General features: G+C 46.2%; 1 protein-coding gene across 2 annotated transcripts in view; it reads right to left on the bottom strand.

The window, feature by feature from the left end:
- LOC138569361 (uncharacterized) overlaps positions 1 to 27,744 on the bottom strand; it is a 309,424-nt gene that overhangs the window by 64,124 nt on the left and 217,556 nt on the right. For both annotated transcript variants that reach the window (XM_069647278.1, XM_069647279.1), the window contains exons 38-42: positions 22,797 to 22,958; positions 16,941 to 17,149; positions 13,569 to 13,672; positions 8,485 to 8,603; positions 5,575 to 5,742 (exon numbers count right to left, since the gene is read on the bottom strand). In XM_069647278.1, the coding sequence (XP_069503379.1) occupies positions 5,575 to 5,742; positions 8,485 to 8,603; positions 13,569 to 13,672; positions 16,941 to 17,149; positions 22,797 to 22,958 (762 nt within the window). The remainder of the gene's footprint in view (positions 1 to 5,574; positions 5,743 to 8,484; positions 8,604 to 13,568; positions 13,673 to 16,940; positions 17,150 to 22,796; positions 22,959 to 27,744) is intronic.

Below are 27,744 nucleotides of genomic sequence, written 5' to 3'. Positions count from 1 at the left end.
GGAAGAAATTGGCCGGATGAAACGTTCACATGCCGGGAGGATTTCTCACAGGCTGCTTGGGATTATTGCATGTTGGATGTGCCTCCAGCAAAGGGAAATCCCAGGAAGAAGCCTGTTAAAATGGAATGCGGCGGTCCCCACAAGTGCAGAACTACTGCTGATAGGTGAGTCCTGCAGTACGAAGGAAGACAGCAGCCCAATGACTGTCCATGAGAAGGCCGTGCCTGAACCTGCAACTTGCCAACACAGTTGCTACAAAAAAGAACTGTCCTGGTACGAGCTCTATTAGGCCTTCCTCTACCAGACTGAGATTAGACTTTGTGCTCTTTGCCGATGAAACAAAAGAACCGGCCAAGATGCAAGTCCTTCAAGATCCGCCACAGAACGCTCCCGACTGACTGCAAATGACTTGCCTGTATCTACAGCTACACATTCACCTAGCGTTTGACATCTTAAGAGCTAGTCTTGATCCCTTGTGCCTAGATTTGGGGAATTGATGCTGGTGATTAACTCTAGGGCTGGTGGACTCCTCCTAACATTGGTTAAGCAAAAATACTAAGGTAATGCAATAGACACCATTAGCCACCAAAAACCAGTGCCAATGTCAAATTGGAATCAAGCAGAATATTCTACATATCAGTGCAGTAGGAGTCCAAAAATCAATATGACAGCAACTGGAACCAGTATAAGTCATTTGTGACTTGGCAACTTCAGTTTCCACTGGAGCTATTACAGATCTAGTGGCAGTATTGCACTAGCAATATTGACACCCTGTCAGGAGGGGTTGAAAACCCCTCTCAGGCTGGGTTGGGGGGGCCTACCACAAAGATTCACAGAGCCAGTCCTGCTCTAATTGTGGCCTGTGGGAATTGGGAAGGCCCCAGTCCCTTTCCCTTTTTCAAGCACCCAAATGTTTGAAAAAAGTACAACGTTCGATCACCCTACCCGGCACTGCCCAGTTTTGCCCAGTTTCTTTCTGTTTATCCCATATGACTTCAAGGACCAGCAGCCTTAGCGTTGGAACAGCCATCGAGCAACCTGACTCGGATAGAGACAGCAAAGAGCAGATAGGACACAGAGCAAACTGTGCAGCAGCCCAATGAAGCCAAGCCACTACAGGACACACCCCAGCACAGCGCTAGCGAGTGCACAGAGCTTACAAGCAATGGTCATGCACTCAGCCACAGAGACAATGTACTCACCTGTGAGGGGGGCGCGGAGCGGTTCCCTCCTAAAACTAACATCTCAAACCTAAGTAGTAGTGGTGTGGAGAGTGGAGGAGAAGAAGTGAGGGGACGGGGAACGTAGTAATGGTGTTGAGGGGAGAGAGGGAGTAGGAGTAGAGAGTAAGGTTGGAGGGTGGAGGTTGGTAGCAGAGAGAGGAACATGGATGGGATAGAAAAGGAAGTGTGAGAGAGAGAGGGGAGACTATTGAAGGCCCATTTGCCTTCCATTGCATGGAACCACTTGACCCATGTGAAGTAATGCCAGGGAATGTAGCCAACCTAAAAGATGCATGCCTCAGATTTCTCTTCAAATGGTCCCTCTCGCCGCTCTCTTCGCTCGCCTTTCTGCCAGGCTTCCGGGCTATGCGGGCTAACATCACCCCTCGTGTATTGTCCTTCTCCCTCTGTCTCACTCTCACGTATCTCGAGCCACCCATGTCTCTGATTTCCCGGTTATCACTCTCCTATCAGTCACACACATTCTCCAGCCAGTTTCTCTCCCACACAGCATCTTCCCATCATCCTTTGGCACATGCCTCCAGAGCGATGAATGGTGGGGAGGAAGCCTGATGCACCGGGCTACTGCTCTCATTTCTGCATGTATAGGAGCCCATTAGAGGGGCATCTGGGGATTGGCACGATTTACACCAAGCTTGCATGACTTGGAAGGAAGCACGTGCAATGGGAACATATCCACCATACTACGCCATCTTGCATTTTCCCTCTCTCTCCACTTCCGTAACCTACCCCCGACTCTTTCAGATCCAGCAGAAGAGCGCCTGGAGACCATGCAAAGAGCAGGGGTGCACGGTATAAATCCCAGTAACATGACATAACATGAGAGCCAACTTAACAACATTATTTATGGGCTTTAGTTGTGGGTCGATTTTCAAAATAATACAAAAACTAAGAAGAGGGCATGGAGGGAGGGCAGCGCAGGTAATTGTTTGCAATCTGATTCTTTAGTACACACGACAATGCAGTTTGTTATTACAGTCAATATTGAATCATCATGTGGTTCAAAGCCTGATAAAAACATTCATACACAATACAAGAGCCATATATGACATATGCAAGGCATATGTTGACATATAATGCCACCACCATGAATGTGCGTATGCCAAAGGAGCCTAGCAGCCAAGGTTGCCTAGGAGCAGGTTGAAGTTGCCAAAGGAGCCTAGGAGCCAAGGTTGCCTAGGAGCATGTTGAAGATGCCAAAGGAGCCTAGGAGCCAAGGTTGCCTAGGAGCAGGTTGAAGTTGCCAAAGGAGCCTAGGAGCCAAGGTTGCCTAGGAGCAGGTTGAAGTTGCCAAAGGAGCCTAGGAGCCAAGGTTGCCTAGGAGCAGGTTGAAGTTGCCAAAGGAGCCTAGGAGCCAAGGTTGCCTAGGAGCATGTTGAAGATGCCAAAGGAGCCTAGGAGCCAAGGTTGCCTAGGAGCAGGTTGAAGTTGCCAAAGGAGCCTAGGAGCCAAGGTTGCCTAGGAGCAGGTTGAAGTTGCCAAAGGAGCCTAGGAGCCAAGGTTGCCTAGGAGCATGTTGAAGTTGCCAAAGGAGCCTAGGAGCCAAGGTTGCCTAGGAGCAGGTTGAAGTTACCAAAGGAGCCTAGGAGCCAAGGTTGCCTAGGAGCAGGTTGAAGTTGCCAAAGGAGCCTAGGAGCCAAGGTTGCCTAGGAGCAGGTTGAAGTTGCCAAAGGAGCCTAGGAGCCAAGGTTGCCTAGGAGCAGGTTGAAGTTGCCAAAGGAGCCTAGGAGCCAAGGTTGCCTAGGAGCATGTTGAAGTGGCATGACACTGTTTTTTTTAACGGGGAGCACTGGCAGGGCACTGTTGAAATTGGCACAGAAATCTTGTGGGGTCAATGAGAATTTGGCACGGGCCTTTTCAAGGGGGAGTGCACATTCTGCATAGCAAATTTCTGAGGGCAATGTAGAAATTAGAATACCAATGTGTTTTGTTGGGCTACAACCAACTCGGCAATGTGAAAACTGGTATGACATTCTTCTGCAGACAACAAAGAAATCATCGGTTTTTGTGCTTGGCTGCACAATATTAGTACGGTGCACACCATGCATTATGTAGAGGACGTCTCATGTGTAATCCAGTGCGAAACATCCTCTTAGAAATAGATGGAGAGTGAAATGGGACAGGACAGACGGTGTCAGCGGAGGAGGAGGTGCGGTGAGAGGGAAGAGATGAGTGAGAAAGGGGGTTAAGGGGATGATGGCAAGCAGACTGGAGAGTTTAAGGGGTGTGGGGAGTGGGGTGGTGGGTAGTCCAGGGGCGGCACCTAGATAGGGTGAGTGAGGAGCCAGGGGCATGGTGCGCAAATGAATCTGTTTTGCAACTCCCGTTGCACGATAGCAGTGTGGCATATTGGAGCAACACCCTGAAATTATTCAGCAACCTGGATTTTGTGGGTAGTGCCGGATACACATTTGAAGGAAACTGCCATGTGGTTGCATTGCCTTGCATAGAGCAGCAAAACCAGCAGAACTCTGATTGAAGACACATTTCTGATGGACATGTACGTGATTTGCTTTGGTAGAATGCTGCTGTGCAACCTGGCAGACCCCAGGGGCAGACCTGGCTTCTGAAGTGCTGAAACATATTGCTTCTTCCCCTCCAGTAATTCCTGCAAATACTTTTTTATTTTTCCTTTTTATCCAATTTCTTCTTAAAACAATGTTGATTCATTAGTTTAAAATGTCTCTTGGTGTAACACCACTCCCACCCTCACTTTCCCAAACCCGACTGGGATGTTTTGTGCTCCCTGTTTTTCCTCAGTCGCTTCTCAAATTCAGGGCTCCACTTGTTTTCACGTTTACCAGCCACCACTGGAAAGGCATGGAGAGAGGGAGCGAGCCCAGAGGCATGGAGAGAGGGAGCGAGCCTAGAGGCATGAGAGAGGGAGCGACTTCAGAGGCATGGAGAGAGGGAGCGAGCCCAGAGGCATGGAGAGAGGGAGCGAGCCCAGAGGCAGGGAGAGAGGGAGCGAGCCCAGAGGCATGGAGAGAGGGAGCGAGCCCAGAGGCATGGAGAGAGGGCGCGAGCCTAGAGGCATGAGAGAGGGAGCGACTTCAGAGGCATGGAGAGAGGGAGCGAGCCCAGAGGCATGGAGAGAGGGAGCGAGCCCAGAGGCAGGGAGAGAGGGAGCGAGCCCAGAGGCATGGAGAGAGGGAGCGAGCCCAGAGGCATGGAGAGAGGGCGCGAGCCTAGAGGCATGAGAGAGGGAGCGACTTCAGAGGCATGGAGAGAGGAGGTGAGTTTAGAGGTGTGGAGAGATGGAGCGAGTTCAGAGTCGTGGAGATTGGGGGCGAGTCCAGCGGCATGGATGGAGGGGGCGAGTTCAGAGGCGTGCAGAGGGGGGCAATTTCAGAGGTATGGAGAGAGTCACCCGAGTCAAGTACTCCCCGCAGAAACCCAGCAGACAAACCTCCAGGTCCTTCAAGAGCTTCCCAGTGGAATGCCACCCGCCCCTCTACTCCCCGCCACCCAGTACAGCTGGACCCCTCCTCTGTTCCCCTCTGCATCCTAACCCCGCTGTATATCTGTTCTCTTGTTACCATTGAAAAGTGCTCCGTTATACATCTGAAATTTTGTACACCTCTGTAAAGCGCTCTGTTATGTATCTGTACTGGTGTGTACCTCTGTAAAGCGCTCCTTTGCTTCCGAAAGCTAGTTCCGCACTCAATAAATACCATAATAATAAAAGAGAGGGGGCGAGCTCAGAGGTGTGGAGAGAGGGGATGAGTTCAGAGGCCCAGAGAGAGGGGGGGAATACAGAGGCATGGACCGAGGGGGTGAGTTCAGAGGCATGAAGAGAGTGGGTGAGTCCAGAGGCATGGACCGAGGGGGCGAGTCCAGAGGCATGAACAAAGGGGGCGAGTTCAGAAGTATGGAGAGAGCGGGGGAGTTCAAAAGCATGGAGAGAGGGGACGAGTCCAGAAGCATGGATGGAGGGGGCAAGTCCAGAGGCATGAACGCAGGGGGCGAGCTCAGAGGCATGGCGAGAGGGGCGAGTTCAAAGGCATGGAGAGAAATGAAGGGTTGGAGGAGGGTCAGAGGTGGGTATGTGAGTTGGAGATAGAGAGGGGCCAGGGAAAGGGAGGGAGCTAGTGAGATGGTGAGGACGAGAAAGATGAGAGGGATGGTTAAAAAGAGGGGAAGGAGAAAATGCAGATTGAGGGTTCACAAGAGAAATATCTTTGGCACGCACTGATGTGGGAGTGCCAGCTGATGACACAATGTCGTGGGGTGACAGGTGAGGAGAGAGAGCAGCTTTTTGAGAGCAAGAAAAGCACAAGTGAAGAAAGATAATGGTTCTAAAATAAAAGGCTTCTGGGGCATATGTTACCTGAGTGGCAACCGTTTTCAACGTTGCAGCAAATGATTGAATCACAGAGAGGGGCTGGTTCTTCAGAGCATTCAGGATCATCCGAATGTTATCCGCGTGATTGAAATTGTCGCCATACAAGCAGTAACCAGCCAGTTGAGATGCCGTCAGATAATTTCGCGCGGCCAACTGCAAAGAAAGAAGTCAGAATGGGAAGCTGTAAAGACTTGTGTGTGACGGAAATCAATGAAGCAGGGCAGCAAGCCGGCCACACAGGACGGCCCAAGGCACAGGCATGCCCACATGGATGCATGCATGGATCCACCCAGGACAGGCGAGAAGTCATCGCTTCCGAGCCTTATGAAGTAGGGCACTGCACCACGAGTAAAAACATCTGACAATGTTAATAAACTATCATAAAGAATATTTTTAAGATAAACTTTGAAAAGAAATCCCAACAGGGGAACAACACAGACAGATAAAATATGAGCAGCTCTTATTAGATATTAGTTACGAAGAAAGCCAACAACTGATGGATAAAGATGTGGGAGCCACTTATTTTTTTACCCAATGGAAATGTGTACTGAGAAGGATTCCATTCCATCGTTTTGTGTCTTCTTTGGGTCTTCAAACAAGGATAACCAGGCATATGTGACTCAATAGCAACCCAATCACAAAAGGAAGCAATCCGGACCTAACCGTTAGATCATAACTTGTCTGAACAGAAACGAAAGAAACCAACGTAACACGGAAGAAGTTTCGGCCCTACCAGGTCTTAGCTTTCAGGAGCAGCATGTTTCATTGGGTGCTGTCAGCTCATGACTCACCTTTGGCTATGCCCTTGCCCTAAGGGAGACTCACTAAGAAACCCAAAAGTGATGGGTGACCAACCGTATGAAAATCCATAGTATTCCCGCCAGCCAAGAGGCATCATGCCAGGGTGAAGCGCTGGCTCCAGCATTTCCATAAATCCCTTTTTGTGTTCGATGTAAACAATGATTAGATAGGACACATGGCTACATTGCACCACAAAATAAATGCTAATCAAAATCATATGCATGTCAAGCCCAACGTACAGACATGTATAACATTGCCTCATTATTTTGGGTACAACGTCGTTTCATCAACAATTTTTCGGCGGGTGTTTTTACAAAAAAAACTCATTGACATTTTGGAGGGGGAGTGGAAAAGAGCAGTTAATGGGTTTTGTGGGTCGGGAACTATTAAAAATAGGTGGCGGAGGGGGAGCTTGGCGGGGAACCCCTCAAAATTAATTTTGAAAAGATTTCAATAACTTCGGCAAAATTTGTTCGTAAAAACACCTGTCGTAAAAATCCCTGTCGATGATATGACATAAAACCCTATTCTGGACTTCTTTATCGGCAGTGGACAGATCTTGTGCCGACTGTGAGGCGGCTTAAGGAATAACTCCAGAACAGAGGCGATTTTAACAGTCCATGTAGAGTCCTTGATTGACTGTTTCCCTGAAGCCGGGTGCTCGAGCGAAGCAATGCATTCTTGAGATGGTCGCCCATTTCCAATAGACACAAGTGCCAATCATTGCTGCTGAAACTACGGGGCATGTGTTCCTCCCCCATGATAACGTTTTGCTTGTGCTCCCCGCATACTCATGCGCGTGCGGTAATGTGAAGATGCACATCTGCTTTAAGTGCCTGTTTCTATCAAACCCTCATAAGGAGTGCAGCTGGTCTTTATTTTTCTATTTGAAGTAAAACAAAACAAAAAATCCATTTATTCGACTCATTGAAAAAAGAATGCATATGGGAATAAGGATATTGGTGCAAACCAATACTTTTTATGTGCTTAAAAAGGGCTCATCTCACTCCTTTATGCCACCCTTTTAGCCCCCCCGGAGGGAAACATCAAAAGCCTCAGAAGAAAATGGGAAAGGGATTTGGGCTGTAGAATTGGGGCTGGTCTCTTGGGGCGACTCTGTAGTAGGTCATTTAAAACATCGATCTCCTGCCCATACAAGACGCATGCCATCAAACTTCTACCCAGATGGCAGTATAACCCGATCACACTTTCGAGGATGTTCCCGGACGTAGTCCCGCTGTGCTGGCATGGATGTGGGGAAAGAGCCAACTATTGGCACATGTGGTGGTCATGTGGGAAGGTCCAAACTTATTGGTCATAAGTGCTCAGCTGGCTCAAAGAGGTGGGAGAGGGGGAATTCCCACAGGACCCAATTTTGATACTGTTTGGTCTGCAGCAAAAGGATGATCACTGGGAAAAATTACCGGACCTCTCACACTCCCTACTGTTGGCAGCCAGAGCGGCCCACGCTAGAACATGGAAGAGGCCCGCCCTCCCCACGAGGAGAAAATGGGTGATAATAGCCAAAGACATATACTTTATGGAAAGACTCACGGCAGCCCTACATGGTTCAATCGCCCAGATAGAAATAGACTGGCTGCAATTTCAAGAGGTGTTTGGCAAAACAGAGGACACGCCCTAAGGCCCTCAGGTGCCCTTGACCCAGCGCGAAAACAGGCCCTGACATTGAACAAATGGATCTGAAACTAGAATAGCCGGTTAACCACTGGCGGATAAAATCCTGGTCGAAGCTGCCCTAAGCCACATTGCATGAATAAGCAGGCTGAATCTCCTGAGACATTGGGTGAAGTGGATGGGGGGGGGAATAAACGCAGGGAATAATGGCTCACAGTTTGATTTGTTGTGGGCGTTTGCCTAAAGGTTGAGTTTGGAATACTTATGCTGTTACCTTGAAAAATCAATAAAAATTAATTTAAAAAAAAAGGGTAAAGTGCAAGGAAAGTATCATTTGTAAATCAATGCTACACATCATATACCTAATTCCATCATTATCGAAAATAGAAAACATGCAGAGTAATAGGAAACATATTGAATAGTTATTAAATAGAAAATATTGTTATCTTTTAAACATACCCCATCGAAACTGGGCCGAATGGCTATTATCTGGCTGTATGTTGCCTCTGCGGCAAACATTCCAAGGGCTCCATTCAGAAACGCCTGGTCCCCTTCACCCGCAATGGGGCATGCAGCGTCTGCAAAGAACAAAGCATGTCACAACTTCAAGTGGTTGCTTTCCAGGGGTCTGGGTGAATGCACGAGCTACCTCTCTATAAAGACTAAAACTGCAACCCTAACCCCCCACCCACACCCCACCAAGCAACACTCACACCCCTCCCTCCCACCACATAGCATCATTTCAAAGTAGCAACTCACTGCCAGCAGGCGGAAAGCACATACTGCTTAGAGACCCATGCCTTGGGACAGTAGGCATGGCTCAGAGTCCTTCACAGTGACCCTTTCTGGGATCAGCACAGAAGCTCCCACCCCTGCTGTTCAACTCAGCTGTTCACCAACATCCAAAGTTGTGCCCAATTGCAAACACATGTCTAACATGGGAAACGAATCTCTGTGCGGTTCATGGATCACGTGTGCCAGCTCTTCCATTCACGGTTATCCTCCACACCACCCTAAGCCACTCAGGGGATGCGCCCTTTCCAGAAATGTTGACTTGTAGCAGGCAGCCCTTTGCATTTGGTGGAACTGGATGCCTTTACATGTTTGCCCTGCTGTTGAAGAATCTTTCCGTTCCAGACACTTGGTTTGGCCACAGAGGGGTATTGGGGGGGAGGGGGCAAACGGTATTAGCATAAAGCAGTGTTTGACTGGTAATATTAATTGTGTTTGGTGGTTTCAGCTCAACTCATGCTGGGTAGCTAAACCACCTGAATAAGCAATATGATATATGATATGATATAATATGGCATTTATAACGCGCCTATACACAAGTATTTCAAGGCGTGACGAGGCAAGGGAGGGGAAACAGATGGAGGACAAAATCAACGATTTTACTAGGCCTAGTGACATCGAGATTGTGCACGTGCAGAGGAGAGGGTAGGGGAGAAGTGCCGGGTGGGCGGGATGGATGGGTAAGTGCCAGGTGCAGGTAAGGGGACTGTAGGGTTGCAGATACAGACCACAAGTGCAGGGGATGCCAAGAGGCAGTGCGGGAGTGCAACTTGGCAGGCAGGGACCTGGGCTCAAATTCAGAGGGTAGCCAGGTGACCAGTGCAGTATCAGACAAGAGATCAGCAGGGGAGAGAAAGAGAGAAGGCAGAAGAAAGGAGATAGGTCTTGAGGTGCTTCCTGAACTAGAGATGGTTCTGCTCAAGTTTCAGAGAGGCAGGGAGGCTGTTCCAGAGGGAGGCACCAGCCGAAGAAAGAGATCTGCCCCCAACTTGTTGCTTGAAGAAGCGACTGACCCTCAAGGTGTTGGAGGTGGAGGAGCGAAGAGCATGAGTTGGAAGATATTTCCGAAGAGAGAGTTGGAGGTATTGCGGTCCCAGGCCCCAGAAGGCCTTGTGGACAATGCATAGGGTCTTGAACTTGATCCTTGCTGCTACTGGGAGCCAATGGAGAGATTTCAGGGCTGGAGAGATACGGTCCCTGGGCTTGAGCCCAAGGACAAGTCTCGCAGTCCTGTCCTGGATGAGTTGCAGAGGATGGAGAGTAGAGGCAGGTAGATTTGGAAAGAGGCTGTTGCAGTAGTCCAGCCTGGAGAGAACCAGAGCTCTGGAGACAGTGAGCATCTGGGGAAGGTGAGGAAAGGAAGAATACTGATCAGTGATACCGAGGTTATTACGGAGTCGATTGAGCAGGATGGCCTGGTTGACTGTGTGGAAAGCAGAGGGGAGATCGAGTAAGATAAGGACAGAGGGGTGATTGGCATTGAGGTTAGAGAGCAGGTCTTCATGGATGTTCATGAGAGCAGTTTCCATGCTTCTGGCTGCTCTGAAACCAGACTGATGGTCGTAGAGACAACCAACAGATTCAGTGTGAAGATTAAGCTGGGAGATGGCCAGCTTTTCCAAGAGTTTGCCCAGGAAAGGAGTAAAGGAGATCGGGCGATAGTTAGCCCGACAGGAAGAGTCGGCTGAGCATTTCTTAAGAAGAGGGTGCACAAGAGAGTGCTTCAGGGGGGAATGGAAGGTTCCAGTGGCGAAAGAATGATGGCAAAGGTCGGCCAAGGCTGGAGCGAGGGTGTCAATATGGTCCTTGATAGTTTTGGATGAACAGGGAAGAACCTGTTTTGACGAGACTTTCATAGATCAGACTTGTCTAGAAACCTTGTCTGGGGTGAACAGAGGAAAGGCAGAGAAGGGAGGAGAAGAGGTGGCTGCAGGGAGGTCAGAGGTAGAGGAGAAAGTAGAGGGAGAAGGTGGAGAGTACCACTTGCCACAATTATTGTCTATTGCCTAGGTTTCGAAAATATGATTTGGACATATTTTTCGGTTCCTTCATCTGTGCAACTAATCTTTCAGGACAGGCATTATGTCATAACTGTTCAAAGAGCCAACCACCTCAATTTAGTAAAACAAAAGCCACTCTTCACTGAAACGACTTGACCAATGACCACGCCGTATTGAACATCCAGTACCTAGCAAACATAATGGCCAAAAAAAAGAACCGCCAAAGCAACCTTAACCATATGTAGCAAAAGATTTGACTCACTGTGTGACAACAAGTCAAGTGTGAGAACATTCAGGCGTACAGAAACAGTTCTCATTTCTATGCGTGAACTAATCTTCAAAAGCTCCCAGCAACAACGTTGCTTGGGTTCTCATTCTTCCAGACCTCGCCACAGTTTATGAATCCTTCAATCACATCACACCTGATAGACTTTACTCCAGACTGGATGTCAAAGATCTCACCCTTAAAGGGATCTCCTCCTTATGCACTAATCAGACCCCCTGCTTTAGAGTAGGTGAGTACAGCTCTATCCCATCCAGACGAAACCTAGGCATTTCCTGGAGATCGGCACTTTCCAAGGGTTGTTCACTGCATACACCCGACCTCTGGCATCTATGCCTTACCATTTCTCTTCAGGCTTCCAGATGTATGCTCAATACACACAAGTAGCCCTCTAACCTTATCAGAAACACCACCCTTAAGGAAAAGATCTGTAGCTGCCTCCAAACAGCACATGAGTGGCTATGCCTAAATAACCTCAATAATGAAAAGACAGTATAGCCTACGTGCACGCGTGCCCTACCCCTCACACCACACTATTTCAATGGTTAGACACCCTAGCCCCCCCTCCTCCTGCTTTCAAATCACTATAAACCTTGGCTTCATCTTTCACATTGAGATGCCCAGCAACCCGCCAATTGATTAAATCTCACGTAACGGCCACTTCAAACTTTGCACACTGTGGAAGATGGCCCTGGGGATAGAGCTGAACAGAGCAGCTGTCCGATCAACCCAAGACTACTGTAACTCCATGTATCTAGGCCTCACTAAACACTAGACCCACAATCCCAGCCATATCCAAAACCACACTGCGAGACAGAGAGGACCCATCACGCCAGCACTCGAGGCACATAACACGGCCAAAGAGTTCTGTGAGTGACCCGCAGGTGCCTACATAAACAAGGACTCAAGAATCTCAGAACTCACTGTGTCAAATCCGCCAGCAAGCGTTTCTTGACTCTTTCTAAATGTAAAACGCTTAGGGCTTGATTACGAGTTTGGCAGTTCCTCCTCTGGAAAGACCCCAAATGGAATTACCAACACACACAGACAATGTGGGCGACCCCCAGCTAGTGCGCTCCAGCAACGCAAGCAGAAGACAATCTGAACTAAAGTCTGGAAAGAATCTGCGATCTGGAACCCTCATGATGTTACATGTCATGGTATGTGCTAGTGAGTCAGTAAACCCCTGGTTGCCATGGATAGTGAATAGTGACATCTAAGATCATGTCCCAGTGCCCGCGGAGCCAAAATATGTTTGTTGCTGTACTGTGTTCTTTTAACAATGAAAACATGTATGAATAAAGTGTTTAAAAATGGACTTACCATCACTGTGTGCAGTAAGCATGAGGTAACGTGAAGGATCCATGTGATCATCATTCATGCTGACCTTTCCATTGGGACCCATTTTGAAATCCCATAGAACTCCACGGAGAAACACCAGATTACTGCACGTAGTATTTCTGTGTACAATAATCTCACACCCGCTAATGCTTTTCTTGGGAGGTACTTACCTCCACACAAAAGCAGGCGAATGGAAGACTTTCAGGTTCGAAACTCAGAATTGGGCAGAGCAGTAAAACCTGCAGCATTCAGTAACACTGCAGCTTTTACTAAGTCACCCACAAAAATGACGAGTGATCGCCCCACTTGCTTGATAATTGAAGCCATTTACTACAGGTTCAAAAGAACCGTAACATCTGCTCAAGTCAGAAAACTGACCATCTGGGATGCCATCACCAGAAGAGCCAGTCTACCCACATAGGTTCCCCCCCCAAATCTTCCATTACTATGTCTCATCTCCCATGCCCTACCTTAGATCTAAGCATGCTTGACTTTACCTGGCACCTCTTGGTACCCCCAAGGACCATGCTCTGTTTACTAATGTTGCTTTTATGTTTAGTTTATGGGTATGATATAATTCTCAAATGCTACTCTGCACCATGATGGTTTAATTTGCACTTCCCTTCTCCCCCATCGCTCATCCTCTGCTTCCAGCGCTTTGAAACAGCATTGTTGTAAATTGGCACATTATAAAACACAAATAAATAAATAAAATCACATAATAAGCCACCCACCCAAAAACCTTAAAGCATCAAAATGCTACATATTTTCAGCCACCTACTATATCGGCGGCCCATCAACGCATCCTCACAGTACGGGCACAAAAGGCTCCTCTCGGGACACAGATACTTCAAGTGCTCTGTACATGTTGCCTAGAAACAGATCCACAGACAGTACTCGAGTACTTCCGAACTGCACGCGTCAAGGCTAGCTCAAAGTGTCCCTCTCTCCGCCACTAACCAATCCCAGACCCCCACCTCTTTCACATCCACCCACGTGCCCAGAGATAATGCACATAGGCGAGCAGTGTGGCATAGCACCCAAGGCATTAACCCAGCACTGTTTGAGCACAGGAGATGCCATGATGGCTGTAGAGCAGGCGGCAATTCAATATCAAGTGGACTTGCCTGTGTTGGTTTTCGCTCGGCTGAGATAGTCGTAGAGGACATTGAAGATGGCCGCTTGGACGTTTGGTGGCAGTGAATTGTACACTGGACTTAAGGCGGCAACACTGGAAAAGAAAAGAAAGGCTTTCTAATATGTGCAGACATTTGTGTAAACACTCACTGCTCATTCTCTGGCAGGTCTTGCCTGGGGAGTCTTCTAATGGGTGGTGTAGAGGCGCTCCTACTTCCGCGCACACAATGCTGCACTAACGGGGGCCAGCGGCTTTCAGCCCCCTCACCAAAAAAAGCCATTAGAACTCCCACAGCAGAGTGGGCACCAGCAAAGTTGGATGGCGCACACATTCGGGAGCGCCTTGGGCGCTTGTGTTCCCTCTTGCAGTGGTACAAATGTGCGTCCCACAAAGAGACAGCGGGTCAATTTACCAATTGTGCAGGTGGCCCACAGCAAGCCTGATTATCATGCTGCCTGGCTGGAAAAAGCATTATCCACAGCTGATCCAAATAGAGATCAATTCCACGAGGTTATTTATAGTTTTATTACGTCGTAGGGAAAAGATTCATCATCTATGTCTGGAAACACGGGTATGTGTTTGTGTGTGTGTGCATGTCTTGGCGCCTACCTGTGCTCATTCGTGTTTCCTTGTCCTGCTTTGTTCCAATGACACCCTCAGCACTAGGACTTCTAATGCACAGTATACATGTGATATCAGAGTGACTGTACACAGCAACAGTATAGAAGGTGCTGATTCTTCAATTTTCTATTTCTTGTCTTCATTTGGGTGTATTAAGCTGCAATTGCTTTTCTGTTTTATACTAAAAACTTTGGCAGGCTTATTTAAACAGTTCCAGAAATGATCACAGTGATGAGATGTGTTTGTTTTGGTAGCCCCCTCACTCCCCCAACCAACCTTTTCATTTGAAGTTACTCACGCAGGGCCAGGGTCGACTTTTGTAATCACATTTACCCCCAACATTTATTTTAAAGCATAAGATTTGAAATAAGAATGTAGACTCTGATTGAGCTATAATGTAATTGTATAAATACAACCACATTTTAAAATCAGGTTTCAATCCAGAGAAGAGAAGAATTTTGTTTGGAAAAACATGGAACTCACTCGTTGCAAAGAACGCCGGTATGACCACACGGAAGGATGCGAGATGTGGCCTACCTGTATTCCTTTGGGATGGGGTTTACATTTTGAGGAGAAAGGGGAGGGGGGAAACACCTGCAATACATGTGATATTTTGCCTGAGTGCCAGTGTCATTGTGCCAATGTGCCTCCTAGAGCGAGGACTCATCAGCCTACTCAACCGGATCAGGTAACACTTGCAAATGTAATGAAGCAATGACATCACTGTATAATGATACTCCCAACATGTGGGTGTGTCCGAAGAGAGTGATGGGCCCACTCCTGGGGCCAAAGAGCTTGATATGCGGGGAAAGGAAAATCGGTGGCTGCGTTTCGTAGCAATTCCCAGTGCGGTCCATTACATTACAATTTCACTTTTACAAATTGTTTTGTCAATTTCTCTACTTTGCGGAAAACAAATGACCAGTTTTGACCTCCATTTATAGACGTTACCCAACCATCGCAAAGACTTAGTGGGTGTGAGGACATTTAAATTGTTCGGACTGCTCTAAAACGGGCAACCTTGAGAAGGTTGCTGGGGAGGGGAAGCACAATCAGGTCACCCGCCACCCCAATACTGCCAAATATTAAAACTAACCCCAAGAGAGCAGTTAGTTACTAGAAGAACACTTTGGCTCATCTCCGTCCAGCATCTCCTGTAGATACTGCTAGGAATCAGACCCCTGTGCTGGGCAATGTTCTTCCCTTTGAGGGGCGGCATCGGAAGAGACGTAGGATTACTATCCCACTAGCAACTGCTGCCAACTGGGATCATAGACTTTTGGTGAGTTACAGAATCATGGATTTAGTTTGAATTAGGCAAAGGCCAACTAATCTGTCTCATTCTGGTCCAGAAGACAGGTGACTGGTCTGGGTGCACTAGGAATCTGGGGTACAGACCCCGCCTGATGATAAAGGACACATACAGAGCATGTGGAATAGCGGGGCTGGCAGTCCCCCGAGACCCCACCTTCACGGTTATCTTGACCAGTTCTACTCTAAGAGGAGATGCAAAGGACCAGGGACAGCAGAAGAGGGCTGGGCCAAGTTCCAAATGATGTCTGGGGCACCCCTTACCTATGCTGAGTCAGGCCCCTGCATATGTCAGCAACAAAAACGTACTGATGTGGGGGTACTTTATGTTTGCAATGAGCAAAAGGACTGTTGAACACAGCACATGCCCTGTGGAAACTGGCTGCATCTGCACGTCATCGGGGGTGTCACGAGTAACAGTGCATGCAGCGCATTCATCAAATCGTGAGCCTTTTTATTTGTATTGATTCCCCCAAGTAATGTGCAATTTTCTGTTGCTCCTGTAATGCATTATTTTTCTAGTTCGAATTCAGAGCTAGTGTTTGAAAGCAATTGGAAAGTGGATGCTTCTTTGTTTTCGTCGGTACGTCTTATGCGAACAGCGTAATCATCTGTGATCTAGTGGTCGCTTATTGACATGTACCTTATACAAGATATTTATTTTGATGAAAACTGCCTTTCGTTTTAAAACTTAGATTTTTGGTTAAGCAGCTTCTGTTTCTTGGGCAGGAAGTGGCAACATCACGCTGCATTTTTACATTCCTTGTAGGTTTTTTTCAATGTAAAATGTGGCTGCTTTTCAGCTGTTTGTTATTTTTCGGGGTTAGGTACTCTTGAATTGTGCCAAATGTATTTATCGGTGTAGATATTTCGGTTGAACACTCAAGTTTCCGGGGCCAATTCCTTGCTGCTTCTTTCGTTCAATGAGCAATATCCAGATTCTGCTTGGTGACCTTATGTGCATGATCTTTGGTGATGGAGAATTTTGTGATGGGGAAAAAGGCCTATAACCCTTTATCTGTTGCCACTGAAACAGGTTCAGATCTTTCCTCAGATACTTGGTACTGTAGATCGTCCCACATCTTGGGGCTTTTCATGCCTACTCAGGGGCGCAGGCAGGGTGTAGCCTGAGGAGCAATTCCTGAGGACCGAACCTGCATTGCGGGCACGCCATAGCAGGGTGCATGGGAATACCTGCACTAGCCAGAGGTATATATATATCTTGAAGGCCTATCCTGTAATGATTTTGTGGCTACACTACTGCCATCTGCTGATACTCAAGAAGAAGTGTGCGGGTTGGGGAGGTCCTAGTATTGGTGAGCAGTGTCTGCCACTGGAAAGATCAGCACCTTTAATGTTCTTGCTTGTTTATCAGACAGAGAACCAACGGATCCCCAAGGAAGGCCCCCATTCATTCTGATTCACTTACAATGCTCTGTAGCCGTCACAGCCAAGATGCGCTAGAATGGTGGACGTGGATGAATCATCTATGCTGGGCCAAAAGAATACAAATCTCGACTCAAATAACGTGATCCAGTCTTGCAGTTTGTAGGAGCCGAAGACTTCTTGTATATCTGAAAGGAACTGGGAAAACATCTTGTGCCGGATCCCCGCGTCTGGCAATACAGTGAAGTTCTCCTGCAAAACATCAAGGTGAGACAGGAGGTTGAGCATTGAACACGGCATGCCACCAGACCAAACAGGCTCACATCCAAAGTGTTATCTTGCAGACCTCATCAGAGAGATGAGGTTGGATATCTATGGAAATAGTGCAGTATAATACTTGTGAGGGTATAAAGGACACATAGTGGCATCATTTCACCAAAATAATAGGGGTAGGAGAGATGGCATTGGGTCTCACTACAAGGTCAGTGGTCAGCAGTGCAAATTTCGAGTTTGACCTTGATGTGAAGGATTTACCTCCAACAGCATGCTGGAAGTAAATCCTCAACTTTAAGGTAAACATTCGGAGGAATTACTCTGTGCGGTTATTCCACCAAAATCTCCATGGAGTCCTATGCACTTCAAAATGGGGATTCAGACCACCCTTTCACCACTCGTAATGCACAGGACAGAGTGGCAGTAGTGGTAAACACATTTGGAGGTAATTCAGCAGATTTAGCACCAAACTCGTAACGAGGCCCAATATTGACCCTTGAGTGGACATCACAGGAAATACCAACACATGGGGCCTCGTTATGACTTTGCCTGGCCCTCAATACAAGTTTGCCGGTATCCCGGCAGTAAATCCCTCAGGATATCAGCAAACTGTATTACCGTTACCGGCACTCAGTCTGGCGGAAATTTCCGCCAGATTATGAGTGCTGGCAAGGGTGGTAAATCCCCATTCCACTCCATGCGGGAATCGCCAGCATTACCAGCACCAGTAATACTGGAACCGGTAATGCTAGCTATTTTTTGCTGGTACGGTGTGGGAATTACCTCCAACTCTAAGCTGTAAGAAATTACTTCACCCCACCAGCAAACCCATAGTTTGCTGGTTCAGAAATGTGCTAGTATACGTTAATACCAGCACATTATTTCCACACCGGCAAAGCCATAATGAGGCCAAATTGTCTTTGTTAACAATATTTGTTGAAACTTGAGAATAGTGGATGGAAGTGCAAATTGATTGTTTTGTTGTTAGCTGCTGTCACCGCTTACCTTGACATGGTATTGTAACGGTGCTTGTTTACAATGTAGTAGATTTGTTGTTCATACTACACAGGGTTATTTATATGCAAAGGGAACCTCACACATCTGCAGCAGTCATTACATAATCAAAACGTGGTTTGTGAACTAAAGGCACAACGAGCTACCTTAACAGAAAGATGTATGTAGCTCTTGCCAGCCATATAGTGCCAGGCGATTGCTGATCGGGAAGTAGTGTGCCAACAGGCAAGGACACACTACTCTCCTGGCACAAACTGAAAGGTTAAACGTTGGTTATAAAGATGTTACTTTTAGGGAACACTTGGATTGCTTTTCTCTCTTCATCATTCGGATCTTATTCGCGCTAATATTTGCACGTTTTTAGAATAACATTTGTTGCCAAGTTTTACCAATAGCAGAGCTTGTTTTGGATTTTGCAACTGGTCATCGCAACATTAACCAGGTATTCACCCACACTGGGTGAATTGCCACCACCTACAGAGGTGATGCTACTGCCGTCTTCCAGTTCTGGGACCACTCAGCCCTGGCCTCGATGGTAAGGATACCGACAAGGTGCTACCAGAAAATGTGAATGCATACAACATTGCAGAATATGCTTTAAACTAACCAGTTCAGCAATAAATATCACAAAACAGCAATGAACACAAACAACGAGCTTAGAGACAGGCAAGGCGAAAGCAACATTTTGTTGTGCTGTAAATGGAGTCATTTAACGGTGAAGAAATACATTGTGACTGGATTTATTTTCTTTGAGAGAATGTCCGTAAGCAGGGGCAGACATGTACTGACAGCCACATAAAGAATTGCAGATGGGTAGCTATTAACTATGGACATATATTTTACTTACTGGTTCCAGGTTATAGCAGAGAGATGTGGAACCCTTGCTTACTGTTCTTAGAGAGGCACAGCTCCACTTCACTGACGATGCCCAACGAGGCCGAAACACGTGTCTGGGGTTGCTGTTGGTACTCTTGTTCAGAAGAGAATTGCCAGGCATTTCAGTGCTGGACTGCCCATGGGCAGGACAAAGACTGATATGTAGGGGACATTTCTCTTCTGTGAAAGGATGGTAAGCTAAAGACTCTGGTTGTGACTCTAACCCGGGATATAGGCCGGTAGTAGAGAAACTCCCAGAACCCCCCTTGTTTGTGCATATTAAGTAGCTTTGGGTTTTCACCCTAAGTTACGAGGGTAATCCAGACGTGGAACCCTTGCTCACTGTTCTTAGACAGGCACAGCTCCACCTCACTGACAAGGCCCAACCACTTGTCAGGGGTTGCTGTTGGTACTCTTGTTCAGAAGAGAATTGCCAGGACCAAAATTGCTGGACTGCCCCTGGGTAGGACAAAGACTGATATGTAGTGGAAATTTCTCTTCTGTGAAAGGATGGTGAGCTAAAGACTCTGGTTGAGACTCTAACCCGGGATATAGGCCGGTAGTAGAGAAACTCCCAGAACTCCCCCTTTTGTGTATATCAGACAGACAACATGTGGGAAGCTCGAGTTCTCTACATTGTCACATCGAATCCCAAGGAGGAGTACACACCGTAGTTTTTAGTTAAACAACTACAATGTTATCTTGTGTATGACACTCCCTCCCGCATTCTATTTTCCCTTGGCATTTGACCATGTAGGAGATGCGTCTCTCTGAAGGCGTCAGGTTCTGGGGTTCCCGTGGATCTGACCACATCTGCTCATCTTAAGAGAACTGCACTCGTTACCTAGACAGCCAGAATACTCTTCAAGATCACCTGTATTGCATGTAAGGCAACTACCACGTGAACACCTGCCTACCTTGGCACAGAACTCTCTGGCACAGGTGACACGCGCACCTCCAGGAGTCAAAACATCGCCAGGCGCGAGACAAAACTGTTCCTTCTCCCAGGAGAAAACTAACACTGTGGGCCAGGGCCTTCCAGATCCAGAGCTGGAACTTGTCCCTGTAGGGATGGCATATATTTGTTGTTGTACTCCTCAGCCAACATTGCCCAGCGCTCCATTGCTGCCTAGCTAGGTTTCTGCTGTATAAGCCCACGTACTAACCGGAATACTTTCAGGGAGATGCACATTGGTTCAGGCAGGGTACTGGGACTTCTATGCTTTCCTTGATCCTAAAGAGACACAAAATTCAACGTCCCCCAACTGTAATGTTACATCAGTGATAATGAATTCCATAATCCTCTGTGGTGACATCACAGAAGACGGATATGACATTTTGAAGCAGAGCACAGCTTTAATCACCTTCTATTGGAAGCTGCTCATCTGAAAGGCCGACCTCACCCAACTTAAACTTAACAAACATTTAAATGACATTTCCTATCCAGCCAGCAAGCTTAGTATACACTTCTGATATTGAGGCTCCTCTCACTGTTAATGACACCAACGAATCTGAAAAAAAGGAGGGAGGTTTGGTCCAGATGAACTGTAAATGGGGGTTCCTTGAAACTTTTAATCAGCTGCTAATCCCTAACATAATAGAACTATGTCAGTCCCTACTTGCTACAAGAATTGTGGAAGCAACTTTTTCACCCTTTTGGATTCAACACTTAAGGAGCCATCTTGATAGTTCGCACAGAATGCAAACGTTTTGCAAAGTTACCGCCAATGAGATGAATTTAAATTATTCTAAAATATGATCACACAAGACCAAACTGGAGACATGTTATGTTGTCTCGGCTCCTTCAACGCCAAAGCCATACGCAACATCCCGGGAGTGTATGAACAAGCCAAGAAGATGATCAGCCCCAGCACTCGCAAGGCATTCAATCTACCTCCAAGGCCTCGTATCCAAAAGAAGGCCAAGACAATTTCCACACCTCATATTAAAGAAGAATCCGAGGAAAAACCAACAGGCAAGCAACTATACCAGTAAACAGGAAATGAAAGGAAGACTTTGCGGGGCCAAAAATAGCGATTTGGAGAAAATCAGGTCTAATGTTTTAGAAACATAAAAACCAAATGCTATCATGAAACAGCAGAATACGGTAATTCACCAATTATTATGGATCCCAGCTAGAACCTGCAAAAGGAATTTACTGGCTACAGATATTTTATGACCTTGCCAGAAAGGAGCAGGATAATTTAAAACTAGTTAGCAAACATTTTGGATAAGCCTATAAACACCTTTTCACAATCCAGACAAGCAACAAATTCATAAAGTGCTTTGACATAGCAATCAAAAACTTGAATACCACAAATAATACTGAGGCATCGTGTATTTAGATACCCAAGAATATCATTTACAAATACTTGAGGCATCGCGTATTTAGATACCCAAGAATATCATTTACAAATAATTGAGGCATCGCGTATTTAGATACCCAAGAATATCATTTACAAATACTTGAAATGGATCATTGTATATTGCAGAAACAGTAACGATCATGCCTATCCACCTCGTCGACCAACACCCGTCAGCGCACATGAACTTTAGAATGTGGCCAACCAGAATGAGGAGTTCAACAAAGTTGAAGCCGCGATGGTCCACTCTTGATGGGCTTCTAAACCCCCAGGCAAAATGTGTTTAAAGGGAACGTACTGTAAGCAAGGAACATCGCACCTGGAAAACACTTGAGAAAGATAAGAGAGGAACGGCAGGCTCCGACACCGTCCCATTATACTAGAACCTGACACCATGGCTCTAAACCGGTCTAAACTAGTCCGAGATTGAAATCCCACCCAACCATCTCAATGCACTACTGCGCCACACAAGGGCAACCACCAAACCTGCAAAGAATAAAAAGTGTGGCCACCCGGATTTTGCTTGAACACTGACAAATAGGGTACATTGTAGCTGAAATGCTCAGCAAATAGAAACCTTCCACTGCCACAGGCCCTCCTGGGAGAAATAAAAGCAGTCGGGGTCCTGGACGTTTGTCATTCATCGAGGTGTGTGGAAATTCTGCAAATCACAAATCTCAAAGCATGATTCCCAGGAAAGCAGTAAGAGACTGGAAGAGGACGAGGGAGCGAGGAAGAGAGGAAAGCGGAAGGCTGCAACAGAGAGCTAATTTAGGGAGAAAGAGAAGACCGATGAGTAGAACTTTCCTATAATACCACCCCAGCGTTCCGCTGACATGATCACGTGAATGCTGGGGTTTGAAACTACTGTGCTAGTGCAAGGAAAAGAGTCAAGCATGTGGCAAAGAGTAGAACAACCATGATTTGGAATTCTGAGTTGAAGACATGCCATTGGTTGATCTTGAAGATATGTTGATTACTATGTATTTGGATTTTATGCTGCAATGATTAAGGAATCTTCACTGGTAATCCCTTTATGCTGCTTAAAATAATGAAGTGCAATGGAAAAAGAACACTTGGATACTATTATTGAAGAGTATGCATGTCCGTAAATTCTCTGCCTTTCTCTTCGTTCTCTCCTCTCTCCGCTATGCATCTTTTTCTCTTTATTTCTTTTAAACGCTCGACCTTTCACACTGTCTGTGTGTCCCTCTTTTTCCTTCTTCCTTCTTTCACTCATTTCATTTTCTAGACGCCCCTTCTCTCTTTTTGAGACGCCGTATCTCTCCGTCGCTTGCCGGCGTTGCCGCCTCAGTTTTCAGTCTTTTTCAGAACAGAGCACATTCTATGTTTAACATCAGATAACTATGTACCTGCTTGGCGATGAGGTAGAACTGATCCAGAAAGGCATAGAGGTTTGCAGTGGGCTGCTTGTGCAGTCTCGCGAGGATGGCGCACATCTTATCTTCGTCACTCAGCGCACCGCTCACCATAGTGTACTCTGCAAGTTGCGCAAAGGTCAGCGACTCCAACGGCTGGGAAAAGAAAGCACAAAGGCATCAGCAGGAGAGAAAAGCAGCACTAACCTTCAAGGCGCAGCAACACCCCTAATAGTGTGATAATTGCTCAGTTCTGTTTCAATAAATTGATCTTACACAGAGCCCCCTCATGCCGCTCCCATCAACAAGGAATGGCTCCTCGCTAACACCTAGGTCCACACACTCTCAACTCTCCACCCTACCTGAGACTGGGCATTCTGCTCCTCCTGGTTCCTCCCCTGTTGCTGGTGGGTCTCTTGCTGCCAAATTGTCCACCCCCTCAGCCCTCCCCCAGCCTGTTGTCAGCTGCCGGCTCCCTTGAATCTCTGCTTCCCTCGCCCGTTCCTTCCTCCTATGACTTGTAAAGCGCTCTATCGCTTCCCAAAGCTAGGTCAGAGGTCAAACAATGCCATAATAATAATTACCATTGGATTGCCTGCTGGAATAATTTCTGTACATCGTTAATCCAACACAAACAGTCGTTTCATTTAAATCTACACTCTTTGGGCCAATCTGCAGATGTGTGTAATGTTGTTTTTATGTGACTGATGCAAAAGAAAGTGCCAGGTGATCTTCAGTAGTTGGGGAAGTGTCATCTTATCTTCGATAGTTGGGGTTGTGGAATTAGAGGATCTTGCCAACATTTGTAAAAGGTCTCATGACGCACTAGCGGTAGCGGTAAAGCATCCGGTATTCCTAGAACACTAGAATGCTGCTTGTTTTGCTCTTCTGCCAAATTCCGATTTTCTTCACAGAAACTCTGCAGCGTGGCTGCTTTTGTGTAAAGGAAATGTACTCCACCCAACAGTGTGACTGCATGCAATATTACTGTGGTAATATGGCCAGTGGTCGAAGTGGACAGGAGCGGTGCTCCCCTACTTTCTCTTTTTTAAGTTTTACTGTTCCTATACTTTTATTATGCATCCAATCGGGTGCTTATCAACCTAATCTCCCCGGCAATTGCATCATTGCTGTGTATGTGGGCGCCGGAGTTGAAGTCTATGGGTTTTAAATGATCAATTTGCTGTCTCCTGCCACATTCTACTGAACTCAACTTGAAAGGAAGGTTGCCTAAATGTATGGGCACAGAGCCCAAACAGTTGAGGCAGGAAGGCAAGACCAACTCACGCTGTGGACAGGGCACTGCTGCATCATGCTGAATATCTGATGCTATAAATTCACTAAAGATGGCCTCATTACGAGGTAGGCGACCACGGAATGAACAGTGCCGGTAAGGGACCGGCACCGTTCATTCCGGGCTGCACTATTACTAGGTCTGCAGTGGGTCCCGCTCTGGAACGCCTGGTTAGATCAGGCGTCCTTAGCGGGACCTGCTAGCAGACCAGGATGCCAACAACGGGCCTGTCATTAACAGGCCCATTTTTAGCATCCTCCCCATTCCCATTGAGCCCTATGGGGCTCAAATGGGAATGGGGATGTGCCGGGCCCGCCAAAGACAGCATGGCCCGGTAATTCCCTATTCCTGGAACCCGGACCCGGTACCCGATATGGGGGTAGCCATTCCGCTAAAAGCGGCATGGCTACCTCCATACTCGTAATGAGGCCCACTGTGTTGGAACACACTTGGACATAGTTCCTTTTTTGAGCATGTTGTTGGCATCTCTATTTTTGGGGGTAGTCATGTTTTATTATTACAAGAAACGTGGGCTGTCAAGGATCTATACATTAATGGTTATAATATGATTGCTAGACATGCTGAACGTGATATTGCTGGTCGCCCACGGGGTGGACTCATTATTGCTGCCAGGCCATTTATGAAAGTATCCCCATTGGCTGTGATTCTGAAATCTCCAAATAGCACTCGTCATTTGAGTTATGAGATACTATGTTGGACCAACAAAGTTCTTTTGATAGCAACGCGTCAAATTTTACATCTTTGGAAATTGAGGAAAAAGCCATGTGTGGAGGAATGGTTAGTTCAAGTCCGACTTCTTTCTCGATTTGATAAAGTTAAATTTGATACCTTACATAAAGAGGACTTATATAAAGAACAATGGAGTAGGTTCAAGGAATTTTATTTGTGAATTTTGCCAGAGTAGACCTTAATTAGATTTAGTAGCCCAATATTGGGCTAGAATTTAGGGGAGGGGGGATGTAGTTTGTCTTTGTCTTGTTTTGTTTTGTATATTGTCTTGCGTTTACTCTTTTATGTTTAAAACTTAACATGTAGTTGATTCTCAATTATCAAAAGTACATATATATTTCATTGTAAAATTGGATGTTACTTTTCGGCTACGATTTTGTTGTAAATTTTGAAAACTTTAAATAAAGTTGTTAAAAAAATAAATAATAATAATAATAAAAAAAATAGAAAGTATCCACCTTTTTTGATAAAATTATCTCTCCTTATGTGTTGGCAGCAATGATTACTATTAATTCGACTGACTTCCGCCTGCTGATAATCAATATGTACTCCCTTTCTGGTTCTGAGGAGGTTAAAGAAATTCTAAGTATTTGCGATGAAATATTACGAGCCTCGTATGAAAGATATCCTTGTGGAAGAATGGTAATAACGGGCGATCTAAATGCCCCGAGTCTAGTGGATTGCAATCTACATGACATGGGAGAGCTTGATTGTGGATCTGAGGAGAATGGTCTCGGACAGGTACTTGGCAAAGATGCTGTATGGTTCCTCTTCAAGAAGAGGTACGATCTGATTTGGCTGGACTGTTGGAAGTGGGACAGCGGGCAGTTGCCATACAAATGGGCGAACGGCAATAGTCACCTAGCAGCGATCATGCAACACTGAGGTGGACATATACACTCACTAGACCACATAAAGCCAGAAGGTATAAACAGCAAGTCAATGTCAAGTGCCAAGGGAATCGTATAGTGCAGGGTCCGAGGAATCTTGATAAGATCTGCACATTCATTGAGGGGAATGGGGGGTTAATGGTTAACTGGCTTATTGCTAATAATTGGAATATACAGCATTGAATGGTCTTGATGAATTCTGTGTTGGGAACAAAAACTAGTGAACACAAAAGGCAAGAAACCATACAAATTGTTATGACCCCATTGTTCAGCAAGCAACGAAGGGCTTAAAGAAACAATTTAGGAATATTAAAAATCGTCCCAGTTATGACGGGCTGAGAAAGCCCAAACCCAAGACACTGGCTACAACCAGATACAAGAACTGGTTGAAACAACACAAATTCTCATTAGATTCTGCAAATTGGCTAACTTTCTGGGATGTGATCAAAATTAATGATGAGAAAAGATTCTGTGCAATGTCTAGGCGTTTTCTCACTAGTGATGTGGGTATTGAACTCAACCCCATTAGCGAGAGTGTTTGGCATGAAACCATAGGGAATATGTTTTATAGTGTCGATCAGGACTATGAGGGCAATCCCCCTTACTCATATTCTCGAGAATTTGCGGAAGGGTTCTTGCAAGAGGATATCTTATAAATAATCAATTCTATAAATAACTCTTGTGCTCTGGGACCAGATACATCATCAAATGCAGCGCTGAAGAAAAATCCAGAATTCTGGGCATATGTTCTTGAAAACATTTTGAAATAATGGGTTATCCCTCACAGCTGGAGGCGGTCGATTGTGATCCCTGTGTACAAAAAGAGGGAGCGTGCTGATCTGACTAATTATCACAGGTTTTCGCAAGGGGTGTAACACCATGCACAACTTCTGCACAATTCAATATGTTATGACAGCATGTAAACAGACACCTAAAGACAGGCTATATCTCTGTTTTATAAAATTGAGACTACGGGGCATTGATTGCTAGCAATTGCATTATATCATATTGTTGTACACAGATAATTCTGTTGTGGTACGTCACAACCAGGAAGGGCACACCACATCAGAGATACGGGTTAATATGGAGTAAGGCAGGGGTGTCCCCTTGCACCAGTCTTATACAATCTCTATGCGAGTGAAACGGGTCCTTCTATATAATCAGTTTGCAACTTTCCCCCCACAGATTGGTGCACAGGTGGTTTTGTGGCTTGGTTATGCAGATGATACTGTCCTGCTGGACTGCACAGCAATTGGGCTACAGCGATCAATCGACACATTGGGTAAATATGCGCATCAAAACAAGTTAATTATTAATGCCTGCAAAAACAAAATCTTGATAGTTGGATGTTCGACCCAGTAGGAAGGTTTTCGACTGGTCTATGAATGGGGCTGGATTGGAAGTTGTTGATCATTATATATTTTTAGGGTTTCCCATTTGCAGCCACCCTACGCTGGAATTTTTTTACCCATTTCATACGTTCTAAAATTCTGAAGAAATGCGTCTTAAGGTGGAAATAATATACGGGGACAAGTTGCCCTAAATTGGAAAACGTATTGTTCTAGGGGTGTTTTATGGGTTGGCGTCAATTCCAGGACAGCTGATGGGATGGATTGCCAGACTGGAAGGGAAAATACTGAGATCTATTTTGGGGGTCCCTCAGTCTGTACTTTTAGAGACTCTCCGATCTGAAATAGGACTTTAATCACTTAGGTCCTGTTGGTTCACCCAACGTTGCAGTGTGTACATTACCATATTACAATATTCCTAATAGACTGCTCTACTTTTTAGCTGCTGCAAATACACAGATTTGTAAAAATACTTTTTTGCTCCAACTTCGTGAGAAAGCAATGACCCAGTTAGCCGATTTAAATATATCTTTGGACACAATATGAACTCTTCCTAATTGGACTCTCTTCCTGAAAAGGAAGGCCCGGGTGTTTGCTCACTGAAGTGATGTAGACCGACTCTCCGGTATGACACTATATGCTGAATATAGTCCCCAGGG

This window comes from Ambystoma mexicanum, chromosome 2q, assembly GCF_040938575.1.
Source record: "Ambystoma mexicanum isolate Mex_15411 chromosome 2q, UKY_AmexF1_1, whole genome shotgun sequence".
Classification (NCBI taxonomy): Eukaryota; Metazoa; Chordata; class Amphibia; order Caudata; family Ambystomatidae; genus Ambystoma; species Ambystoma mexicanum.
The sequence above is the reverse complement of the archived record's forward strand: the minus strand, read 5'-3'. Positions and strand labels throughout refer to the sequence as shown.